The following is a 20,643-nucleotide window of genomic DNA, read 5'->3' on the forward strand; positions in this document are numbered from 1 at the left end:
CCAAGCAGTCACCTGTGTGCAAGCAGAACCTCCACGCTGCTCCCACAAACTAAGCAAGTGTGAAATTTCTAGAAAGGCACAAGTATGGGATCTTAGAATACGTTCACAGTAAAACTATTCATTTGACCTCGATTGATGTGGAAATGGTGGCCATTCAAGGGATGTGATATAGGGTCTAAATTTTAATTCAGATTCTTGATGGTGATAGAGACTTATGACTGATTACATGTGGTGCTTTGGGGAGCCAACCTCTGAAGAGTCTAATTCGCTAGGATGGGGTCCAGGAAAGCTTGCCTGGCAATTCTCACAGTTAGCCCAAGTCAAGGCCACAGCGAGCATCTGAGAACCACTGGCATATTGGGGCTGTTAGGTGACTCCTCAGTCAGCTGAATTGTCTCATTCAGCAAACGTAGGACGATGGCTTTATGTCAGCCTCTAACACACCAGTTGTTCAATAAACGGGTGGTAATTTATTCACTGAGGCAAAAGCTAAAGGAAAGGCTACTGAGTAGAGGAACTTAGAATTCGGTCAGCAACCAGTCAACCTTTAGTCATTTATTCCAGCTCCTAGCACAACAGGAGATGCTCAATCAATACTTGCTGACTGTATGAATGGGTGCATGAAAAGCTTGGATGAAAGTTAGAAGAAGCACAGGGAATCTGCACTGGACTGCGAATTCAGGGCTTTGGTTGTTACCTAAAAGTCACATGCAGTAAAGCAACAGCTGCAGCGCTCAAACACTGTGGTAAGGCTCCAATGAGTTCATGTGCATGCAGGGACTTTTAAAGAGTATTATCATACTCTCAAAACAGGTCCAGGAACCAAATCTCCACAGACTGAAATGCTGAGCCGAACAACAAGATCTCATCCCGCAGGCGTAAGTAATTTACCACATTTGGACTTTAAAAAAATTAACCTACCAATTATTTAATGTGGGAGCATGGCTTAGCAATTGTACAGTGAAGTGGTCTGAAGATTTAATTTATTATATTCAATATGAGTCCACTGTTATAGGACCACTAAAAACATGCCACTATTTCAGAATGTGTAAAACAAAACAAAACTACATGTGAGTTTCAGCCACATAAATGGAAACCATAGTTCTATCCGAATCTGTCCAATTATACCTGACATGTTCTGTCCTGTTCTGAACATCTCATCTAGAAGGGGAGAGACATGATAACTCTCCTCAACTGTGTGACCGGTGGCCATGACGACAAGGTGAGGAATTATAGATATATCGAGGATTTCAACTTGACATTCATTCAATTGTTAAGATTTAGTAGCCCAGTACTGTGGTGCTGTTCTTCCAGAAGCTTCATGAAAGTGTTGTTAGATCATTGTCTCTTCCTCTCCTCACCTCCGTCCCATGTATTTCTCAACCCACAAAATCTAACTTCTGCCCCCAATATGCCACTGATATATTGCTCTCTCTATGATAACCGGTGACCCGCTGGTAGCATCTGACACCACTGTAGACGTGATTAGCTAAGATGAGGTGATCCTGGAGTAGAATGAGGCTCTAATCCAATATGACTATAAAAAGAAAAAATTTGGACACGAAGACAGACATGCACACAGGGAGGATGCCGTGTGAAAACTGGAATTATGGCATGAAAGCCAAGGAACCAGAAGCTTGAGAGGTCTGGAGCAGAGCCTTCCCCAAAGCCTCAGGGGCCTGCTGACACCTTGATCTTGGACTTTTGGCCTCCAGGACTGTGAGACAATATATTTCTCTTGTCGAAGCCCCTAAGTTTGGGGTGGCCTTCTCATTTTCTGAAATCTCCCCACGTATCCCCCATGTTATCTACCACCTCAAGTTGTTACTGACTAGTTGCTATTGATTAATGCGCCCGCCTCACTCACTACTGAGTAAGTGGGGAACAGGACCTGTGTCTCTGCTGTGACTGCAATCCCTGCTCACTCCCAAGCCCACATGATGCCACCAGGTGAAGGGCAACCAGGAAACAGGGCCCTGCAATCCTGGGATGCTCCCCGATCCATTCCCCAGCCCCGCTCGGAGACTTACCGAGATGATGTGCCCCTTCAGGCCATGGGCAGAGTCAGCGCACTCAATCACAGCACTCAGCTGGGGGTAGCCCACCCCCGTCTTGGTGCGGGTGGTGCACACGGAACCTGGGTGGAGGAAGAAGTGGACCCCGAAGAGAGACGGTTATGAATGAGCAGAACATGACACAAAATGAACTTCCATCAATGTCACACAGCTCTGCCCCAATGTACTGAGGATGAACGTGCCATGGCAGAGGAGAGGGACCAGGGAAGGGTCTTCCCAGTAGCCAGATCACCACACCGTGTGGCCATGCACCCCTTCAGGTCCTCATCACCATCATGTGCTAGTCCAGAAGACACTCTACCCCATACCCTGCCACTGTCACTCTCCCCTATGACATCAGCGCCCCCTTAATAGCCGAGCACTGACTCTGCATGCTTAAACTCCCCTTCCTTTCTGCTGTCCTTCACTTTTCCACATAACCACACTATACGTCAAGGGACCGCTCAGATTCCTCCATGGCCTTGAGCCTTCTTTACCTTCAACTTTTGTCAAATTACTAACTTCTCTGTGCCTTAGAGCCTGACCTGTGAAATGGAGATAAAAACATTGACTACACAGGAGCTGTGGTGGAAATTAAATGGCATAAGGAATGAAAATCATGTGGCTCAGGGCCTGGCCTACAGTAAGCCCTTCAGAAAAGAGAGTCAGCACGAACCTTATTCCTCCACCCTCATGCTCACTCAACTCTGTCCTGAACATGCTCCAGTCTCTTGTTTTTCATGATTTCACAGTCCATCTCGAGCCCTATCCAGAGTCCCCCCCCATCCAGCCTGGACCTGAGGTCAGCCTCCATGTCAAGACTCACACCAGCCACCTTGATGTATCTATCCTCTTGACCTCTGCCTTTCCCACAGTCAACTGCAGTCCTGGTGGACCATCTGCAGAGTATTATCCCAGGTAGGTCCAAGCCGAGTCACACCAGGAGCACCAGCATCTCCCGCGCATGTCCCTTACTCAACACTGCCCTTCCCTCCCAGCAAGTGAGCAGCCCTGCTCCGAGACCACCTAGCCCAAACTCCTGAATGTCTACTCTCGTCGTCCACCATCTCTTCTCCCCCTCCTCCAGCGTAACCTACTCCAGCACGCTGACCTTTCAGTTCCTCCTGCACAGCAAGTTTCTTGCCACCTTAGGGATTCCCTGTACACGATGTTCTCTGTCTGAACACTCCCCTCCATACCAACCTCCTGGTCTTGCCAACCCTGCCTCATCTTCCAAGCTTCATCTGAAATGTCACTGCCTCAGGGAAGTAGTCCATCACAGCACTCATTTCAAAAAGGGGCATTTAAATAATTATTTGTGTGTGTGAGAACTGAGGATGTGTTTTCTCTGCTGGATGGTAAGCTCTACAGATGCTCATTGCTGTGGATCCAGTGCTGGGAATAGAGCCCCGTACATCATAAGGCACTAAAAATAGTCACTGAATGATTGTGTCAGCTCAAGAATGAATGAGTCACCCACATGCCCCTCTCCACTAAGTCCTTTCTGGATGTCCTGTGCTGTCAATTATGGGGTGCCCCAGGGCCAGGATAAAAGCTGGAACTGAACTTCTCCACTGTCTGCCAGACCTCAGGATGAGGTACTCTGAGCCCCTGCCTCCTCTCCTGCTTCCCCGACCACCAATGGCTTCACAGCTTTCCACAAATTTCTCCCAGAAGCCTTTAGGGATAAGATCAGACAGAGCAAGAGCTATGTCCATACTCCCAGGCTTGGCTTAAGCAGGGAAGGATGGGGGAATCCCCTCCTACCGCATCCATCCTGCTACAGAGCAGAATCCATCTCTTTATGTCCATCTTTACAACATGTGTCACTCATAGTCCTGGAGCCAATGAACTTCTCTCCCCACCTTCTGCCCCAGACGTGTGCTGTGTGCCCTGGTTCTGGCTTAGAACTGTCTTTTCTCCTTCTCCCACTCAATTGCTAGATGCTCAAGGGAAGGCAGGGGCCTCAGCTGTAGCGGCCTGGAGCTTTGCACAGGTGAGGGACAAGGCATGAGAGTGGTCTTGATGAACCCCCAGGTTGAAAGGAAAAATTGGGTACATATTTTCTCCCAGTTAGAAGGGCAGGGGTGCCCAAATCAAATGCTTTTTTCCAGTTCCCGAGAGTTGCTCAATAATGAACCTTTTTTTAATGCTGTCATTTAGATATACAATACCCAATATTTTCACTCTAAAGAATTTGTGAAATGTCAGTATCGTCTCCAATCAATTTAAAGAAGCAGCTCCGACACATCAGGCTCAAAGAAAGGCTCTTCCTCATTTCAGTCACATCTGTTCTAAACAGACAACCGGGGGTGGGGGGGCACACAGCGACAATGGTAGGACAAATCTTCAGGGGGAAACAATGTATATACAGAGGACGTGCATAAAGGAAACTAGCACAGCTGAATGCTCAAGATTACAACAAGAACAGTTCTCTGAGAACCAAACAGATTGCTTACACATCTTCACATCCTGTACAGCACCCCAGCACAATGGCGGTTACGAGACACTCAACACATATTTCTGATGAAACAGGTGACTGGTGAGTGCCCCTGCCTTTGGGAAAAAGAGTCTTCATCATCTCTTATTGGCCTATTCTAGGCTATTACAAGCCTGGTCTATTGCAGCCTATCCTAAGTGGGAGTGCCTTGTAAGCAAAAACTACGCCTTTCCCTTTCTTGAACTTTTCAATAATGACAGACACTTAGTAAAGACCAGAGTTGTCTTTCCTCTTACTCAGAGTATGTTACCAACTGGCTTAGGTGAGTGGCAATATAAATAGCCCAATCTTGAAACTCTCCCTGTGTGTTCAAAGATCAGGTACTTTGATGAGCCCACAGGCCTCTTCTTCCCTAACGGTCCCTTCAGTACATTCTTTTCCCTCAAGGCTGGTAACTGTGCAAGTCACAACTCAACAATGTCTTCTGTCTCCCAGCTGCTGCGCGCGCGCGCGTTCCAACACTCTTCTCATGTTCGCTTATGGTTTGCTTCCTTTTTTGGTAATATCTTTTGGGTGGGCAATATTTTTTTAAATCTCTGCTATTTTTAATTCCCAACTGAAAACATGTATCTTCTTTCCTTCTCTCCCATTTTAGCGTTTGGTTAATAATGGATGTGGTAAGGAAGAATTTTACAACGTGGCAATGAAGAATTTAAAAACATGGAAGCTCACAGTCACGTATGGCCAAAAGGGATGGTGAACACCACTGGTCCCAAGAGAAAATGGAGCCACCAGAATAAGGACAGAAAGGCTCCTTCTTCCACTCAACATGCCAATGGGCAGTTCTAGGAGACAATGCCAGAGAGGATATGGGCAAAATCTAAGATGGCTATGTATCAGGTGAGGAGCCAAATGTGATAACTGCCTTATCCATGGGTTAAGTTCAAATGTGACCTCACAGCTTCATACCTATTTGCAATGTTTGGGGGCCCTCAAACACTCACAGAAACTTGAGTTATTCATGTCCCTTAACTGTCTCCCCATGGGTTCTTCACCCCTCACCTTCCTCTTCAAGGTATATGGGGTCATTAACAAAATGTGTTCTTCCCATCCACCGTTATGTGCTGAAACCTGGACCTCACATTCTAACCACATCCAAGCTCATTTAGAAGTTCCCTGGGGGCAACTGCAGCTCAATGACATTTCTAATCAGGAGCTTCTAAAAGTTCAATGATAGTTTCCAAAGAAGTGTGCTTTAAACTTGTGGATGGGTCATTCATAAGCTCCCTTCAGGCCCTGTCCAGTCTCTGTAAGCCCCAGGCCCCGTTCCTTCCCACGCACACCCTCTGCTGCACTTCCGGCAAGTCTTACCTGGTCCAACTCCCACTTTGATTATATCTGCTCCGGAAAGAATCAGCTCTTCTACCATTTCTCCTGTCACCACGTTCCCTGCCTGAGACAGAAAGAATACAGCACGGATCATGAACGAATCTTGGTGGTACAAAGACAGATGAGTGAGGAACTCCATGTGTGGACACAAGGATGAGCAGGGGAACCCCTCAAAAGAGGGTAGAGGGAGAAAACATCGGATCCAATAGCAGCACAGAATTTGACACCTGGAGGCTACATTTGGGTGAGCTGACAGTATGAGAATGTGCAGGACAACATGATTTTCCAACGCTAACACTACGTCAGGACTTTTTGAACATTTCAGCGATGGACAACACAAAATTTTATGGCAAACACAAATATATAAAATAAGCAAAGCAACACTCTCTCAGCTGATTACAATCTGTATTGTTGGGCATAAAATGCTTCACAGAAACCTTATGGAGCCCCAGGGACCAGGATTAGGAAACTACTGGTCATCTCACAGTTGGTCAATGGTTCCCACCTAGAGATGAAAGGGCAGATGAGCCTTATGGGCCAACAGCATTGGAATGTGCTTCGTTTTCACAACACAAAGCTGTGGCCCTAAGAATAAACACAGAAGCCAGGAAGAGGCAGAATCTAAAAACCAGAAGAGTGCATCTGGATTGGAAATAGCACAAGTTCTTTCGCTGCAGGAGTCTGGCAGCGCAAAAATAGCCCTTTTTATTACAATTCACTGCCCTGTGGATTCTTCAGCTGGTGCATAGACTCGGCAAGATGCCTGATTGAATTTTCACAACCGTGCAAAGTCTTATTTTGGGAAATGCATCCTTCCTCATTTTACTTTTTTTTTTTGGCATTGAAGCCCCACTGTCTTTTTACTGAATTTATTCCCAGAGGGAACTTTTCTTTTTTAAACCTAGACAAAATGACTTTTAACTTTCTATAGAAGGATCTTGGAAAAGGGCAATAAGGAGAGCTCAAAGCTACTTTAATTCAAACAACATCTAACAATCAAAAATGATATTGGGTTGTCAGAAAAGTCATGATGTATCTTGTCTACATTTTTCAAACATCATTTATTTATATAAAGAACAAAGATTAATCAATGATATATTGCCCATTTTGTTCAATAACCTTTTGCCATCTTTCAGTGAGCTTCATAATTCCTTGTTCATAGAAGAACCTGTCTTTATTTGCGAAAAACTGAATAAGGTGCTGATTTACAGCCTCATCTGAATTGAACATTATACCACGCAAGGAGTTTTAAACAGAGCAAAACAAGTGGAAGTCTGATGGCGCCAGGTCAGGCGAGTATAGTGGGTGTGGCAACACATCCCATCCAAGCTCTAATAATTTTTGACGAGTGATCAAACTTGTGTGTGGTCTCGCATTGTCGCGATGGAACACAACTCCTTTACAATTAACAAGCTCTGGACGTTTCTGGATGATGGATTCGTTCAAACTGTCCAATTGCCAATATTACACATTCGAATTGATTGTTTGGTTCCTTGGTAGGAGATCGAAAAACACAACACCTTTAAAATCCCACCACACTGAGAGCATAACCTTCCTCTGATAAGTGTCTGCTTTTGATGTCGTTTGAGGCGAATCATCACGTCGGGAACAAGACGGTTTGTGTACCACATTGTTGTAAACAATCCACTTCTCATCACTAGTTATCAGTCACTTCAAAAAAGGATCGTTTTCCTCACATTTAATGAGCATATTGCAGATGTTTATACACGCCATCAAATGAACTTCGAGTTCATGCAGAACCCAAATATGGAGCTTGCTTATGTATCCCAGCTTCTTCGGTAGTCATGAATGCTTGAATGATGGATATTCAATGTTTCTGCAATCTCTCCTGGCTTGTAACGTGGGTTTGACTCGTTCAATGCCTTTATTTTGTTGTCATCAACCTCGGTGGGCCTCCCTGACCAAAGAGCGTTGTTGAGATCAAAATCACCAGTGTGGAATTTCGTGAACCATCGTTCACACAAATGTTCTCATAGAGTACTGTCACCGTAAATCTTATGCAACTTTTCACAAGCTTGAAATGCGTTCTTCTCTTTATGGCAGTAAAACAGTAAAATATGGCAAAAATGCACAGTTGGGTCTTCCACCTTCATCTTGTTGTAAAATCTCCAAAACTCAACCAAATCGCTCAATTTTTTTTTCAGAATAAAGCTAGAACTGTCAGCTGTCAAATGACATAGCAATAACACAGATGCGAATGACTCTAGTACTTCCAAAAATGAACTAGTGCCATCTGTAGCAAACATGCGTCATGACTTTTCCGACACCCCAACAGATGTTCCAGAAAGAGTAGAACATATTAGTATATACAGACGATGCCAAAAAAATGTATACACATTTTAAGAAAGGAAAAAACTGTATTAAAATTGTAATACAATGAATGATGCTAGCATTCACTTGATTAATGCCATCTTTTGAGCGAATGTCATACTACACATTGCTACCATAATGCAATTCAACTTCAAAAAGCAATACATAGACAACATCTCTTATAATGTGTGTGTTTTTTTGGCACCCTTGGTAGTATATGATAAAGGTGGCATTACAGGGCAGTGAGGAAAGGAACAATATTTCAATAGACTAAGCTGGGAAAGGAGATCTTTTGGAAACAAGATATAGATTATCACTCAAATTTTTCACCAAAATATGCTTCAGATGGATTAAAAGTTTTATCCCCAAAAATTTAGGAGGAAACATTGAATACTTGTAATAAGCAAAAAAGTGAAAAAAACCCCACAAAGGTAGATGTGTCTACATGAAAATAAAAAGTTGTGTACATATAAACACACACTTACATACAATCAACATAACTAACAGGCAAATAAGCCGGTGGGGAAAATACCTGACATTATGATGAAGGGTTACTAACATTATAAAGCTCTTAAAATCTATAAGAAAAATTCTAACACCTCATAAAGTAACTCGCAAAGGACATGAACAAACTAATGAAATAAATAAAAGTGGCCAATAAACACAGGGAAAGTGTTCAAGCTCACTAATCATCAACTTAAAATTAAGATATCAGGAAGGTACTACTCTTCTCTTAACAGATTACCAATGATTATAAACAACAAATGCTAAAGAGAAAACTGACATTCTCTTTCTCATCTGGTAGAACGTCTAGTTGAGCACAAGTTTTCCTAGAAAGCAATTTGCTCATATAGCGGGAATACAAAAATACGTATATCCTTTGATCCAATAAGTCTACTTTTAGGAGTCTCTTCCAAGGAAATACGCAATCATAGACGAGATCATAAGATTTAACTACAAGGACATGTTATTTATAACAGCAAAACTGAAAATCTATTCCCCAAAATGGGAAGGGTTCAACAATGTAGAGCCCATCCAAATGATGTTTTTAACCTTGGTTTAATGGCATGGAAAAATGCTTAAATGCTTTCAGTAAGATCTCCATTTTTTATTTAAAAAAAAAGTATATGTGTATATGAAAACATACACTAAAATGCTAACAAATTAATGTCTGGGTAAAGGGATTATCTAACTTTTTAATTTTTTTGTTTAAAATGTTTTGGATTTTATAGTAGAAACTGTATTAGTTTTATTAAATATGATTTTTTTTTGGCTTTGGGTTTTTGTTTTGTTTTGTTTTGTTTTTTTAAGCACAAGGACCAGCATGAACTCTGTATCCAAGTAAAAACTTATCGGGAAACTGAGAAACAAGACTCGAGCTCTCAGCAGTTTACATGCTAAAATATAAGTTTTTAAAGTCTTAAAAATAAGATAAAAATAAATTTTTCAAAATAAAATAAACAATAAACAACTTAAAGAAGTTACTGGAAGCTCCCCACGTAGTTTCATTTTCAATGTGGATTCCCCCCCACTCCCACCCCCAGGCTGGTGCTGTCTACAAATCACTTCATTTCAATGGGCCTACTTTACATAAAATAAAATAATTCGAGTCAGCTCATGATAGACGAAGCAGGTACAGCCACGTACGGTCAATATTTAAAAGCACGGAGGACGGTGATACCGTTTAGTTAGCCCAGAGGCTTACACAGGTGTCGCCGTCTCCCCTCAGCTACCTGTGTGGCTCTTTAATCAGAGGTTAGAATGCGATCACCACAGAGAGGGCTGCTGGGTGGAAAACCCCAGAATGCTTACACGCCTCAAGCATGAGGAAAACGCAACAGGAATGCTGATGACTAGGAGAGGATGAGTGAGTTTCCATTTTCAGGAACTAAAAGCTATCTATTCAGTTTGAAATCAAGAAGGGCAAAAATAAGGGGAAAAAAGGAAAAGACAAAGTCAGAAACGAGAATGATGACAGGAGTATGGCCAGGCTCCGGTGAAAGCCTCCGGTGATAACCTCCGGGCCTGGGCTGTGATGTTCTGGACTGGGGAAGTTGCTCAGGGATGATTAGTGAGACACTGGCTTATCTTGGCCTGAAGCACCACGTGTGTGCAGTGGAAATGGACTGCCACAATGGAACTGCACCCAGCAACACATCTGGCTGTCACTCCAGCAGCTCGTGTACAGTCATTTCTTGGGAAGCCACAACAAAGCGGAATCTACAGACCCTCATTCAGGCATCAAAGTTGGCAAATGGAGATTTCCACTGGGCACCCTTATCCCCAGGAAGCCAAGCACCATGGTCCAGGCTCCCCCATACTCTGACAGCAATGACTGTGCCTCCATGTCAAGGAGATGAGTGAGGGCCCAAGGAAAAGATGTAAAAGTGACCAAATGAACATTACAAGTACGTTTGTGCCATTTTAAAAAGTCCTCTGGGCAAAAACCAAAACCCAAACTTTTACCCAAATCTTTCCAGCTTTCCTTTAGACCCGGACATATATGGCAAAACAGAAAGACATGGGGCCGAATGATGGATCTCTCACTTCCCATGTAATCTTAAGAAAATCATTTCAGGGCCGGCTGAGTGGCACGTTGGTTAGGAGTTGGCTTGGGACACCAGCTCTGAGCAGCAGGGCCCCAGTTCAGGTCCCACATGAGGGCCAGTGACGCTGTGCCCTCTACAGCTAAGATGATGAACAACAGCTCGACCTGGAACTGGGCTGCCATGAGTTGCCAGCGATGGCGTAGGCTGCAGTGGGGCTGGCCGGCAGCTGCCGTGCACTTTCATGAGCTGCCACGAGCCACTGTGAGTGGCAGTCCAATGGCCAGCAAGCGACTGCCTCACCTGGGAAGAGCACAATGATAATACCAACATGGGCCAGTGAAGCGACATCCTCTACAACTAGACTGAAGAACTAAAGGACAGCAACTTGTCTGTTCCCCTCCCCCAATTTCCCAATAGTAAAATCTTTGGAAAAAAAGAAAATCATTTCAACTCTGAGTCTCAATTTATCTTGCTATAAAATGGGACTAATCATGCCCACTTGTTGTCACCGTAAGGTTTACAAAGTCCTATAAATTCTAGCACACACCCAGCTCTCAGTCAGGGCTCAGGAAAATGTTAGTCCCTCCTCTTAAGAATGACTTCTGTAGATTGCTCTTCTACTCCCTTTTCTTTCTTTTCCTCTTCTTTTTTATTTTTTGCTTTTATTGTGCAAATATATATAACATAAAATTTACTGTTTTAACTATTTTTAAATAATTAAGTACATTCACACTGTTGTGCCACCATCACCACTATTCAGCTCCAGAACTTTGGTTATCCCAAACTGAAATTCTGTCCCCATTAAACAATAACTTCCCTACCCACTTTTTACTGGCTTGTCTGAGGCTCTTTGCCAAGAAAATCCCTTTCTATAAAATGACATAAGGCAGAAGTTGGCAGCAGTAGCAGGCTGGTTTTGTCCCGTTTTGGCCACAGGTTGCCAACTCCTCATATAAGGTGTTGGAACCTTAATACCAGTGCCTTCTGCCAGGCACACGGGAAATGGCATCTACCTACCTGGGAAACCAGGGAGTAGAAAATGCTAAGAAGGCAATGACCACCTTTCATGGCACATTAACCTATTTCCTATATGCCTCTCAGAGACAAACATCACCTGAACCTCTGAGGCCTTCCTAGTTTCTGCTACAGTCTCACCTCACACCAGTCCCAAAAAGAGGGTGAAAACAAAAAAATTAGGTTACTCGGCCAGAGAGGTGCTGTCACCCATAACAAGTCCCTTGAATGTCAGTGAGGCACGCTGGACTGATAAGGCTGCCCATGCCAACACCTGCAAGGAACGCTGGAGGGTGTCTGCCTCTCTGGGAAGAGGTACACCGTGGGTGCTGTGTCCTGTGGCCAGAACCTTTTCTGACCATGACTGCTGGAGAAAGGCTGCAGGAAGGGGATTGAGCCAATGGCCACAGATGGCAATGCCAAGGCCAGGTCCATTGCTACCTGGCACCAGCCAACAGTGGCTGACGTCGCATTCTCCAGGGCCGTGGAGCTGGGCCACTCATCTAACCTGAACAGCTTAGGTGTCACAGACCTACCTCCCCAAGACCAGGCCACAAAGAGCCACCAGCAAAAGCATTTCTCCGACCCAACATGGGGACTTCTGCATCCCAACCAGCCTGAGCTGGCATGCAGGCTGGCTGCAGCGTAGTTTATTGCGAAGATCTCAGGGCCTTGGGACAAGCCACCTAGCTCTGACCCCCAGGCTGATCCTCAGAAAGCGCCTTGGCCTAAGACTAAGTGTCACATTAATAAATATAGGTGCTTTATCCTTACTCAAGGATTTGCTATTATTAAGAGAGAGAAGTGCCTCATCTATGCCAGTGCCTTTTTCCACAGCACCTAGAATGTACCCAAGAATACATTATTCTCCCTCCTCTCTGAAAGCCACCAGGCAAATGGCCACAGAACTTGTTATGCTCTTTTAACAGCCAGTGCACCTATGGGACCGTTCTCTGCCCAAGATGTTCTCTAAAACTCCCTGGTTCCTCACCCCCATAGGTGGCAAGGCTTGCCTGAGGTGAAAGGCAAGAAAAAAGGGTGTGCATGTAAATCCAGGCCGCTCTGGACAAAGTGGGGGACAAGCCCTCACTCCCGACGCAGACATCCGAAATTGCCAGCCTCTTCCAAGAACATTTCTGAGCAGCCCTTCTGTTCACTGCATTGCAACGATCATAACACTTGGCACCCATATTATATACCTTTCAGTTCCAAAACATGGGACAAATGGTCATGCATCCTCACAATGCCTCCAAAAGCCATAAAAGAAATATTTCCATAAACCGAGAATGCTAAGAGCGCTGGGGGTTTCTGAATGAAACACATTTCAAGGGTCAGTGCAGGCAAAGAATGGCTCAAGAATAAACACCTGCCTTGCCAAATCCTCCTGTTCACTGCCGGGGAAACCAACAGGAACAATGACAACACAACCTGGACGACCCAGCAGGCACTGAAGAGGCACTTGCCATTGGTGGTTGCCCAGAGGGCCGTGGGAACGTGGCACCAATCTCCCCCTCCCGGCCTCATCCCCCATGGCAACCCCCAGGCTCGACACTGCAACAACACCCTTTCCCTTGTCCTGCCAGCCTGCCTCCTGCAACAACACCCTTTCCCTTGTCCTGCCAGCCTGCCTCCTCCCTGCCTTGGTCCGTGGTCTTTGCCAGAGAGGTGAAACACAGGCTCTCGGGGCTCTAGAGGCAGCTTGCCTCGGCTCTTGGCAGGGCCAGCTGTAAGCTAAAGCTCATGGCCAACTGTCTGGAGAGCTCTGGGGCTCCAGTGGATTTCTGACACCTGCTTTTTAAAAGAGGTGGTGTGTACGTATTTTCTCCCTCTTCTGTAAAACAAACAACCCCCATTCTCCACCCCACCCCCGCCCCTTTTTTCTCTATCAGCCTTCCATCTCTGACAGTTCTCAGAGCACATGCCCTCAGTGGTACTCACTATCGACAAACCAACTGTGAATACCATACTGTTTACAAAACATCACCCGTTTGACCCCCACAGTAATGCTCCAGCCATTATTGTCCTTGACCTCCTTTTTACAGGTGAGGAAAATGAGATTCAGAAGGTATGTGACTCCCCCCGTGTGGTTCAAGCCCATGAGGCCGCACCAAATTCAGGGGCATTCAGTTACCGATTTTAATGGTGTTACAACCAGCAGTTACAATGTAGAGGAGGGGATGAGGGCTAGTGAGGCATCTGGGAAATGGTATTAAAGGTTTGCTCCAGGAACAATGGAATACCGTACAGCTTACATGAAACAACGTGCGGCCATCACAACGCAGTATCGAGCTAAAGAAGATACAGAATATGCAGCAGGCTTACCCTTTAGATAAGGTTCAAACACAGGCAAAACTAAATGGTGCTTTTTAGGAATGCAGCAAGAGGCGGCGAAACCATATCCACACAAAGAAGGCAGTGATCAGCAGAGTCAGACTGGACTACTGAATGTAGGTACACTGAAGGACTGCTATACTATGACTATTAAACATCCAAGTTGTATGCCCTTTTCCGTATGTAGATCTTATTTCATAATTTAATACACAAATTACTACAGAAAAAGAAAGTTGGAGCCACCAGGTTGACTCATTAAATCCATGTAATTTCTGAATCCTAAACCTTCATAACTAACTCTTACATGCATTAATGCCAGTAGATATAAAGCTCGACTTCCCAAGTTTATTAGTCCCTTGTATCTCCAGGAATATTAAGACACTAGAGATGAAATGGAAGGACCTGGAAAGATGTAGATCTCACCACCTCACATAAGAATGTCACCATACACCGTGAGCCTGCCTTATTTCCAACTCCACAGAAGGAATAAACTCCTCTCCTAGTCAACACATACTTGCCATGATCTTTCTACCACCTAGGTGTTGTTTCACAGAATTTATGTGTAATAGCAAATGCGGTTTAGGGTTACCAGGACCCGGCTGGGTGGGGGGCACGGGATTCCGCTCTCTCATGGGTCCAGCTCTCTGTTCCTTCTTGAGAAAAAGTTACCACAGAGAGTTGGGGGCAAAAAAGCCAGTTGGAGCCTCACAACTACTCATCGTTGGGTCATGATAGAGGGTAATTTCATCACCCTCCAGCACAAGCCTAAAGAAAGTCAACTTCCCACCCTCAGAGCTGGGAAGCAGGAAACTGGTCACACACATATGGCCTACTGGAAGAAACGAGGTTTATTACTAAAGTTAACAAGGGTGGGGCACGTTAACAAGTCTCAAGGGGCAGAGCTTGGCCTTTGCATTCAGAGGGACCTGGCTTCAAGTCCCAACTTTCCTGCTTAATGTTGCTGTGACCTTGTGAAAATCCCAAAGTGTAAGAATGAAATAAGACCTTAAGATTCCTCGTCTGTGGTTAACTTTGGGGCAACCGTTCCAACTCTCTACAGAGATGTTGTGAAGAAGAGAAAAAAACAGGTATAAACCTTCTGAAACACGGCAGGCACTCAATAAACATTTTTACTGTTATCATAAAAAAAGGACTTGACAGCACTCTTATGGAGGGTAAAACAAATTTTACTGTTTCCCACTCAACTTCTGACACTGTACAGTTGGTTGACCTTGGGACAATTCTTGATTCCTTCTTCTCATATGTGATTGAAAAGCATAAAAATACTTATCTTAAAAATCTTTGGAAATCCTTAACAGAAGATTTAACTACATCAATAGAAATAATTCCTGTCTCCCAACTTCCTTACAATGATGAAATGTGAGGGAAATAAAATTCTAAGTTAAATAAAGGAGAGTTAGGTAGCTTATCTTGTGGTCAATCTATAATTGCCATGTTAATTAAGACCAGTAAAGACACACATAATTAAACTATAGATTTTCAAAAATCCCAAAGTTAACCCTAGAGCTTTTAGTTCCTTTTTCTGAAAATCCAGGTTTTCCAACAAGGACAAATACACATTCTAACTAGTGAAGATGTCAATAATTAGGAAAATACCTAAAAAAAGAAAGCCAAAAATGTCTGGAATAAAGATCCTAGGTAAAACAATAGACTAACCGATTTGCAAATAGCTGACTATTGTGAAAGGCTCATATTGTGGATTTCAACCCACAGCAGAGTTTTCACAAGTAGAAATAGGGCACAGATGACACAAATATCGTTAAACTAAAACCCAGGGACACTGGATTTTTCATTTTAAAAATTTTGCTTTGTTAAGGTGTGACACAGATCTTTGTTTAAAGGTATCATATGGTATGAGACATTTAATGATATCTGGCAGCTATAAGGAGCCGACACCCTATGATATTGATCTGGATTTTATGTTTTATAGAGGGGATCCAGTTTTCAGATCGTTCATGGCTGCTGACTGTCCCTTTCCTAATGATTCTCAACGAGTCTTCTAATAAGAAGGCACCGAAAGCTTTGAAGAGAGACTATAGCTCCTCCGACACACGGCACACCTCTCTCTTTGCTTCCCCATCGGGAGAACGTTCCATCATACCTACCATAATGGTGTGTTCTGGAAATTTGGCGCGGACGAGTTTCACGATTTCCACAAAATGCTCCGAATAACCATTGGCCACATCCAAGCAGATAAACTTAACCTGCGGTACAGCTTCCAGGATGCTGCTCATCTTTTCCAGATCATTCTTCCCACTGCCAGAACTCACGGCGACGTGCTGTACCAAAAAATAAGCCAAGAGGTATAGACATAACTAGTGAGTAGTATTCAGAAGTCAGCCCCTGCTGCCATCCATTCACCTGTTCTGGGGACAGCACAGTGACTCTTTGAGGTTACCCTGATCAACTAGACACACAGTGGACCTGCTCAAGAAATAGACAGTAGCACAAATCAAGGAGATGCGTTCATTAAATGATCTACATGTTGCCGCTGCTATCTTTCCCACCATTAAATTGCATAGATCCTGAACCCTGGACCTGAGGCCACAGAATATTTCCAGTAAACAGATTAAATATCCAGGAAACCTTGTCCTTGCTGTTGTTTAATTTCCTTAAGCTCTCTGTGTGGAACTCTGAATCATGGAACGCCTGGTGCAAACTCTCCTATTCCTGGAGGAGTGACAGGAAGAACAAGGGGAGGCCGGTCAACTCAGGCCTCCTTGTGTCAAAGCTGTGGCAGTCACCCCAAGCATCTCGCCTCGGGGAACGGGAGGCAGGGAGAGGTGCCTACAGTTCCTCTGATGAAACTCCCTCCTATTTTCTTTTTTACCCCCAATATAATACTAACATAACACGCAAATCATAACCTGCACAAAGAGCTCCAAATCTCAGCATTCCTATTAAAAGGGCAAAGTGTCCCAAGGTGCCACAAAGGAGCCTAAAATGACCTTTCCTAACTGCACCTGGACATGTTTACATCTGAAGCCATCACACCCTCCTCGGTAACAGCCTCTCCCCCAACCACCACCAGTGCCCTCCAACCCACCCATCTGTTCCTCTGAAAAATGCTCTTAGGGAAAAGACCTGTTTTTAGCAATTCATGCTTTAGTAAAACTAAGCCATGGGATTGTGCCCATAGTCAGCATCTCACCTTTTCTAGAATATTTTAACCTGTATCTCTAAACCATAAGCCACAAATGAGGGACATATATTCATAACCTTATTATCCTCACAACATCACAACAATGTAGCTACAACCCAGATGCTGAGTATAAGCAGACTGGTAACACGACACGTTTTTACTCCAGATTCCTGAATTTACTCCAGTTTCACCCCTCATGTTGACAGTGTGACCCGTGCCTGCCCAATCCACATTTTCCCTTCCACAAGACCTTCCTTTTTTATTTTCCCCTTCATTTCTGTTCAAGTTTGGTACATGGAGCTCAAGATTGGTTTTTCTAGGTGCTACTGTGCTTTTAACATTTTCCTTTTTCAATTAACCATTAATTTGGTAGTAAGTCAAATGATCACACTTGGTCATGGAAGCCAAGGCTCCAATTAACCACACATTACTGAACACTCACTGTTCCCCAAACTTCTTACAGGGAAGACGTGAAGAAGGTCACACAAGTATAGTGTCATGATATGGCAAAAAAAAAGGCAGGATTTGCTACTGAGCCAGAATTATTGTATCTTCAAGATGACCTTCTCACTAATCAAAATCCACACAATTAAAAATTAGTTGAAAAAAAAAAAAAGCCAGCACAACCTCAAAAGCAGTGCAATATGAAGTTATTTTCCAATCACAAATAATCTGATCTTGGAGAGCATCTCTAATGCAGGCAGACTGCTCCGCTGGCGCTGGCACAGAGCCACCTGAACATGCCAGAGGGAAAGTCAGGCGTGTCATACTGAAGCTTTTTGTTATTTTTAAATTTCCCTTTTTAAAAAATAATAATAGTTAAGGGCCGTACTGAGATATAATCACATATCATACAATTCACCCATTTAAAGTGCATAATTCAATGGTTTTCTTCAGAATGATGCATAATCCATTTTAGAACATTCTCATCACCCAAAAAAGCAACTCATACCTCTTAGCCCTCACCCTCCAAACCTCCCATCCCCCAGTCTCAGGCAACCACTAATCTACTTACTGTCTCCACTGGTGTGCCTATTCTTGACATTTCATATAACTAGAATCACATATGTGGCCTTTTGTGTCCGGCTTTTTCACATCTCAAAAGGTTTTCAGTGGTCATCCATGTTGTAGCTTGTGTCATTCCTCTTTATAGTTGAATAATATTCCATTGTATGGCTATACCAGTTTTGCTTATTCATTCATCAGTTAATGGATATCCTTGTTGTTTCTGCCTTCTGGCTACTATGAATAAAGCTGTTACGAATATCTGTGTACATGTTTTTTTGTGTGGACCTATGTTTTTATTTGTTGGGTTTATACCTAGGAATGCAATTGCTGGGTCATATGGTAACTCTTATGTTTAACCTTTTGAGGAACTGCCAAACTGTTTCCAAAACAGCTGCACCATTTTACATTCCCACCAGCAATAGAGGAGGATTCCAATTTCTGCACATCCGTGCCAACACTCATTACTCTGTCTTTTGATTACAGCCATCCTAGCAGGCATATTGTTTATTCAACTCCAAAACAACTTGTTACAATTAGATGTTTTTTCTAAGGCCAAAAGGAAATGTTCGGACTGGATCTACGCCTGGTAGGATACACAGGTCTTCCCCAAGCTCTCATGATGTAACACTTCATCTTTAAAACAAAACCAAGAAACACCCAGATACTCCTTGCAGGTAAATCTTAATATTTTCAAAACAGGATACAGAGCAGGTTTCCTCAGCAAAGCCCTGGCAAGGATGAAGGGCTGGGGGACCACTACTGCCTTTCCCCAGGTCTCGCTCAGGACTCTGTGTGTGTCCATCTTCTGCTAATTCAAATCCTTTTGACAACCCTGAAGATTTTCTTCCCCAGCAACAAAGGTAACAATCCTACCTGCAGGCATTCTGGGTGATTAGCAGCGAAGAGCTTCCAGTCATCCAGGGTGTAATGCTTATGAATTGCTGTAAACATGGAGTGCTAGGAAACAAAACAGCGCCATTAGGACGAGAAATCAAGTGAGCCTCCTTCCTCCATATGGCCAGCAGTGAGCCAACAATACAAAAGCATCGGGGGTTCCTGCCAGTCACGTTTAATTAGCTTTGAATATGTTTCTGGGAGCCAAAAACAGACAAAGGTGTAACCAATGAAATCAGAAAACCGGCTTTGCCATCGTAATCTGATCAGACAGCACTGCAGTCAGGACATAGGAGGCTCTGCCAGGAGGCAGGGGAGAAATGAGAGGGAGTTCTGAGCCCACCCCGCCCCATCCCCCCACCTGTGTCCAGGCCATGAGGACACAGACAGCAGGTCCCCTGCCCATAAGACAGACCACCTTCAGGCGAACTTCTGCTCCGCCAATCCAAAGAACCTCAGCCTACAGCTGAAAGCTTTTCCTTGCATTCACAACCTAGACATTTCTTGCTAAAAGCTAAACCCATCAGGGAATTGGTATCCCTAAGGAAGGGAATTATGTAAATTATAATATAAATCTATGACTACCAGCCTGGCATTTACTGAGTACCTACTTTGTGCAAGCAGTTCCCATACATCATTTCATTCACTTCTCAGTGCAGCTTTGTACAGTAATAGTACCTTCGTGGGAGGAAAAGGAGCTTAAGTTTAAATTTAAGAAATTTAACAATTGTTTAGCCAATAAGGGGCAAAGGCCAGGATCAAACTTGAATCTGGGGCCGGCTGAGTGGCTCAGTTGGTTAAGAGCTCGCTCAGGAGTTTGAGCTCTGAGCAACAGCGGTTCGAGTCAGCCCGAGCTGAGCAGCCATGAGCTGCCAACAGGTGGCGGGATGGCTCAGCTAAAAAAAAAACAACAACAAAAAAAAACTTGAATCTGGCTGCAGAGCTCAGACCCCTTCCCTCATGTTAGGGCCTCTCTCCTGAGTCTTCTGGGTCCGTTTCCCCACCTACAAATTCCCACCCTAAAATTCTAAGACTTAATCAACTTGCACTAGCTCAGTGGATCCTAGAAATAGAAAACTCATAATACCCACACATGGTTAGCTATTTCAGTGTACACTGCCTCATTAATGGAGAGTCTTTCCTGTGAAAATGAGACGAGCATAACAAGTTGTACGTTTTTCATGGACTAATAATCTGATATATGAATTAATCAGGGCTATTTATTGCTGCCTGATTCCACCCACTTTTCCACAAATCCATAATTCATTAGTAGCACTAGATGATCACAGAGCAGAGCAAGGAAAAGTTGGGGAGAAAACATACAAATTCCTTTAGCAATTAATTTATTAGCCTCTGGGCCAAAGCTTGGTGGGGGGTGAGGGCTGACAGATAATACAACTGATCGTGGAGTCAGACCACCTCCTACGCCATTTTTTGAGCTCATAATTTGTTTGAAAATCTTCCTTCTAA

The 20,643-nt window shown here is 43.9% G+C and overlaps 1 protein-coding gene across 4 annotated transcripts in view; it reads right to left on the reverse strand.

The window, feature by feature from the left end:
* GMPR (guanosine monophosphate reductase) overlaps nt 1-20,643 on the reverse strand; it is a 49,939-nt gene that overhangs the window by 12,951 nt on the left and 16,345 nt on the right. For all 4 annotated transcript variants that reach the window (XM_019665731.1, XM_019665732.1, XM_019665733.1 and 1 more), the window contains 4 exons: nt 19,153-19,236; nt 16,235-16,408; nt 5,866-5,947; nt 2,031-2,137 (listed from right to left, as the gene is read on the reverse strand). In XM_019665731.1, coding sequence (XP_019521276.1) covers nt 2,031-2,137; nt 5,866-5,947; nt 16,235-16,408; nt 19,153-19,236 — 447 coding nt within the window. The remainder of the gene's footprint in view (nt 1-2,030; nt 2,138-5,865; nt 5,948-16,234; nt 16,409-19,152; nt 19,237-20,643) is intronic.

Source organism: Hipposideros armiger, unplaced genomic scaffold (genome assembly GCF_001890085.2).
Source record: "Hipposideros armiger isolate ML-2016 unplaced genomic scaffold, ASM189008v1 scaffold_449, whole genome shotgun sequence".
Lineage (NCBI taxonomy): Eukaryota > Metazoa > Chordata > Mammalia > Chiroptera > Hipposideridae > Hipposideros > Hipposideros armiger.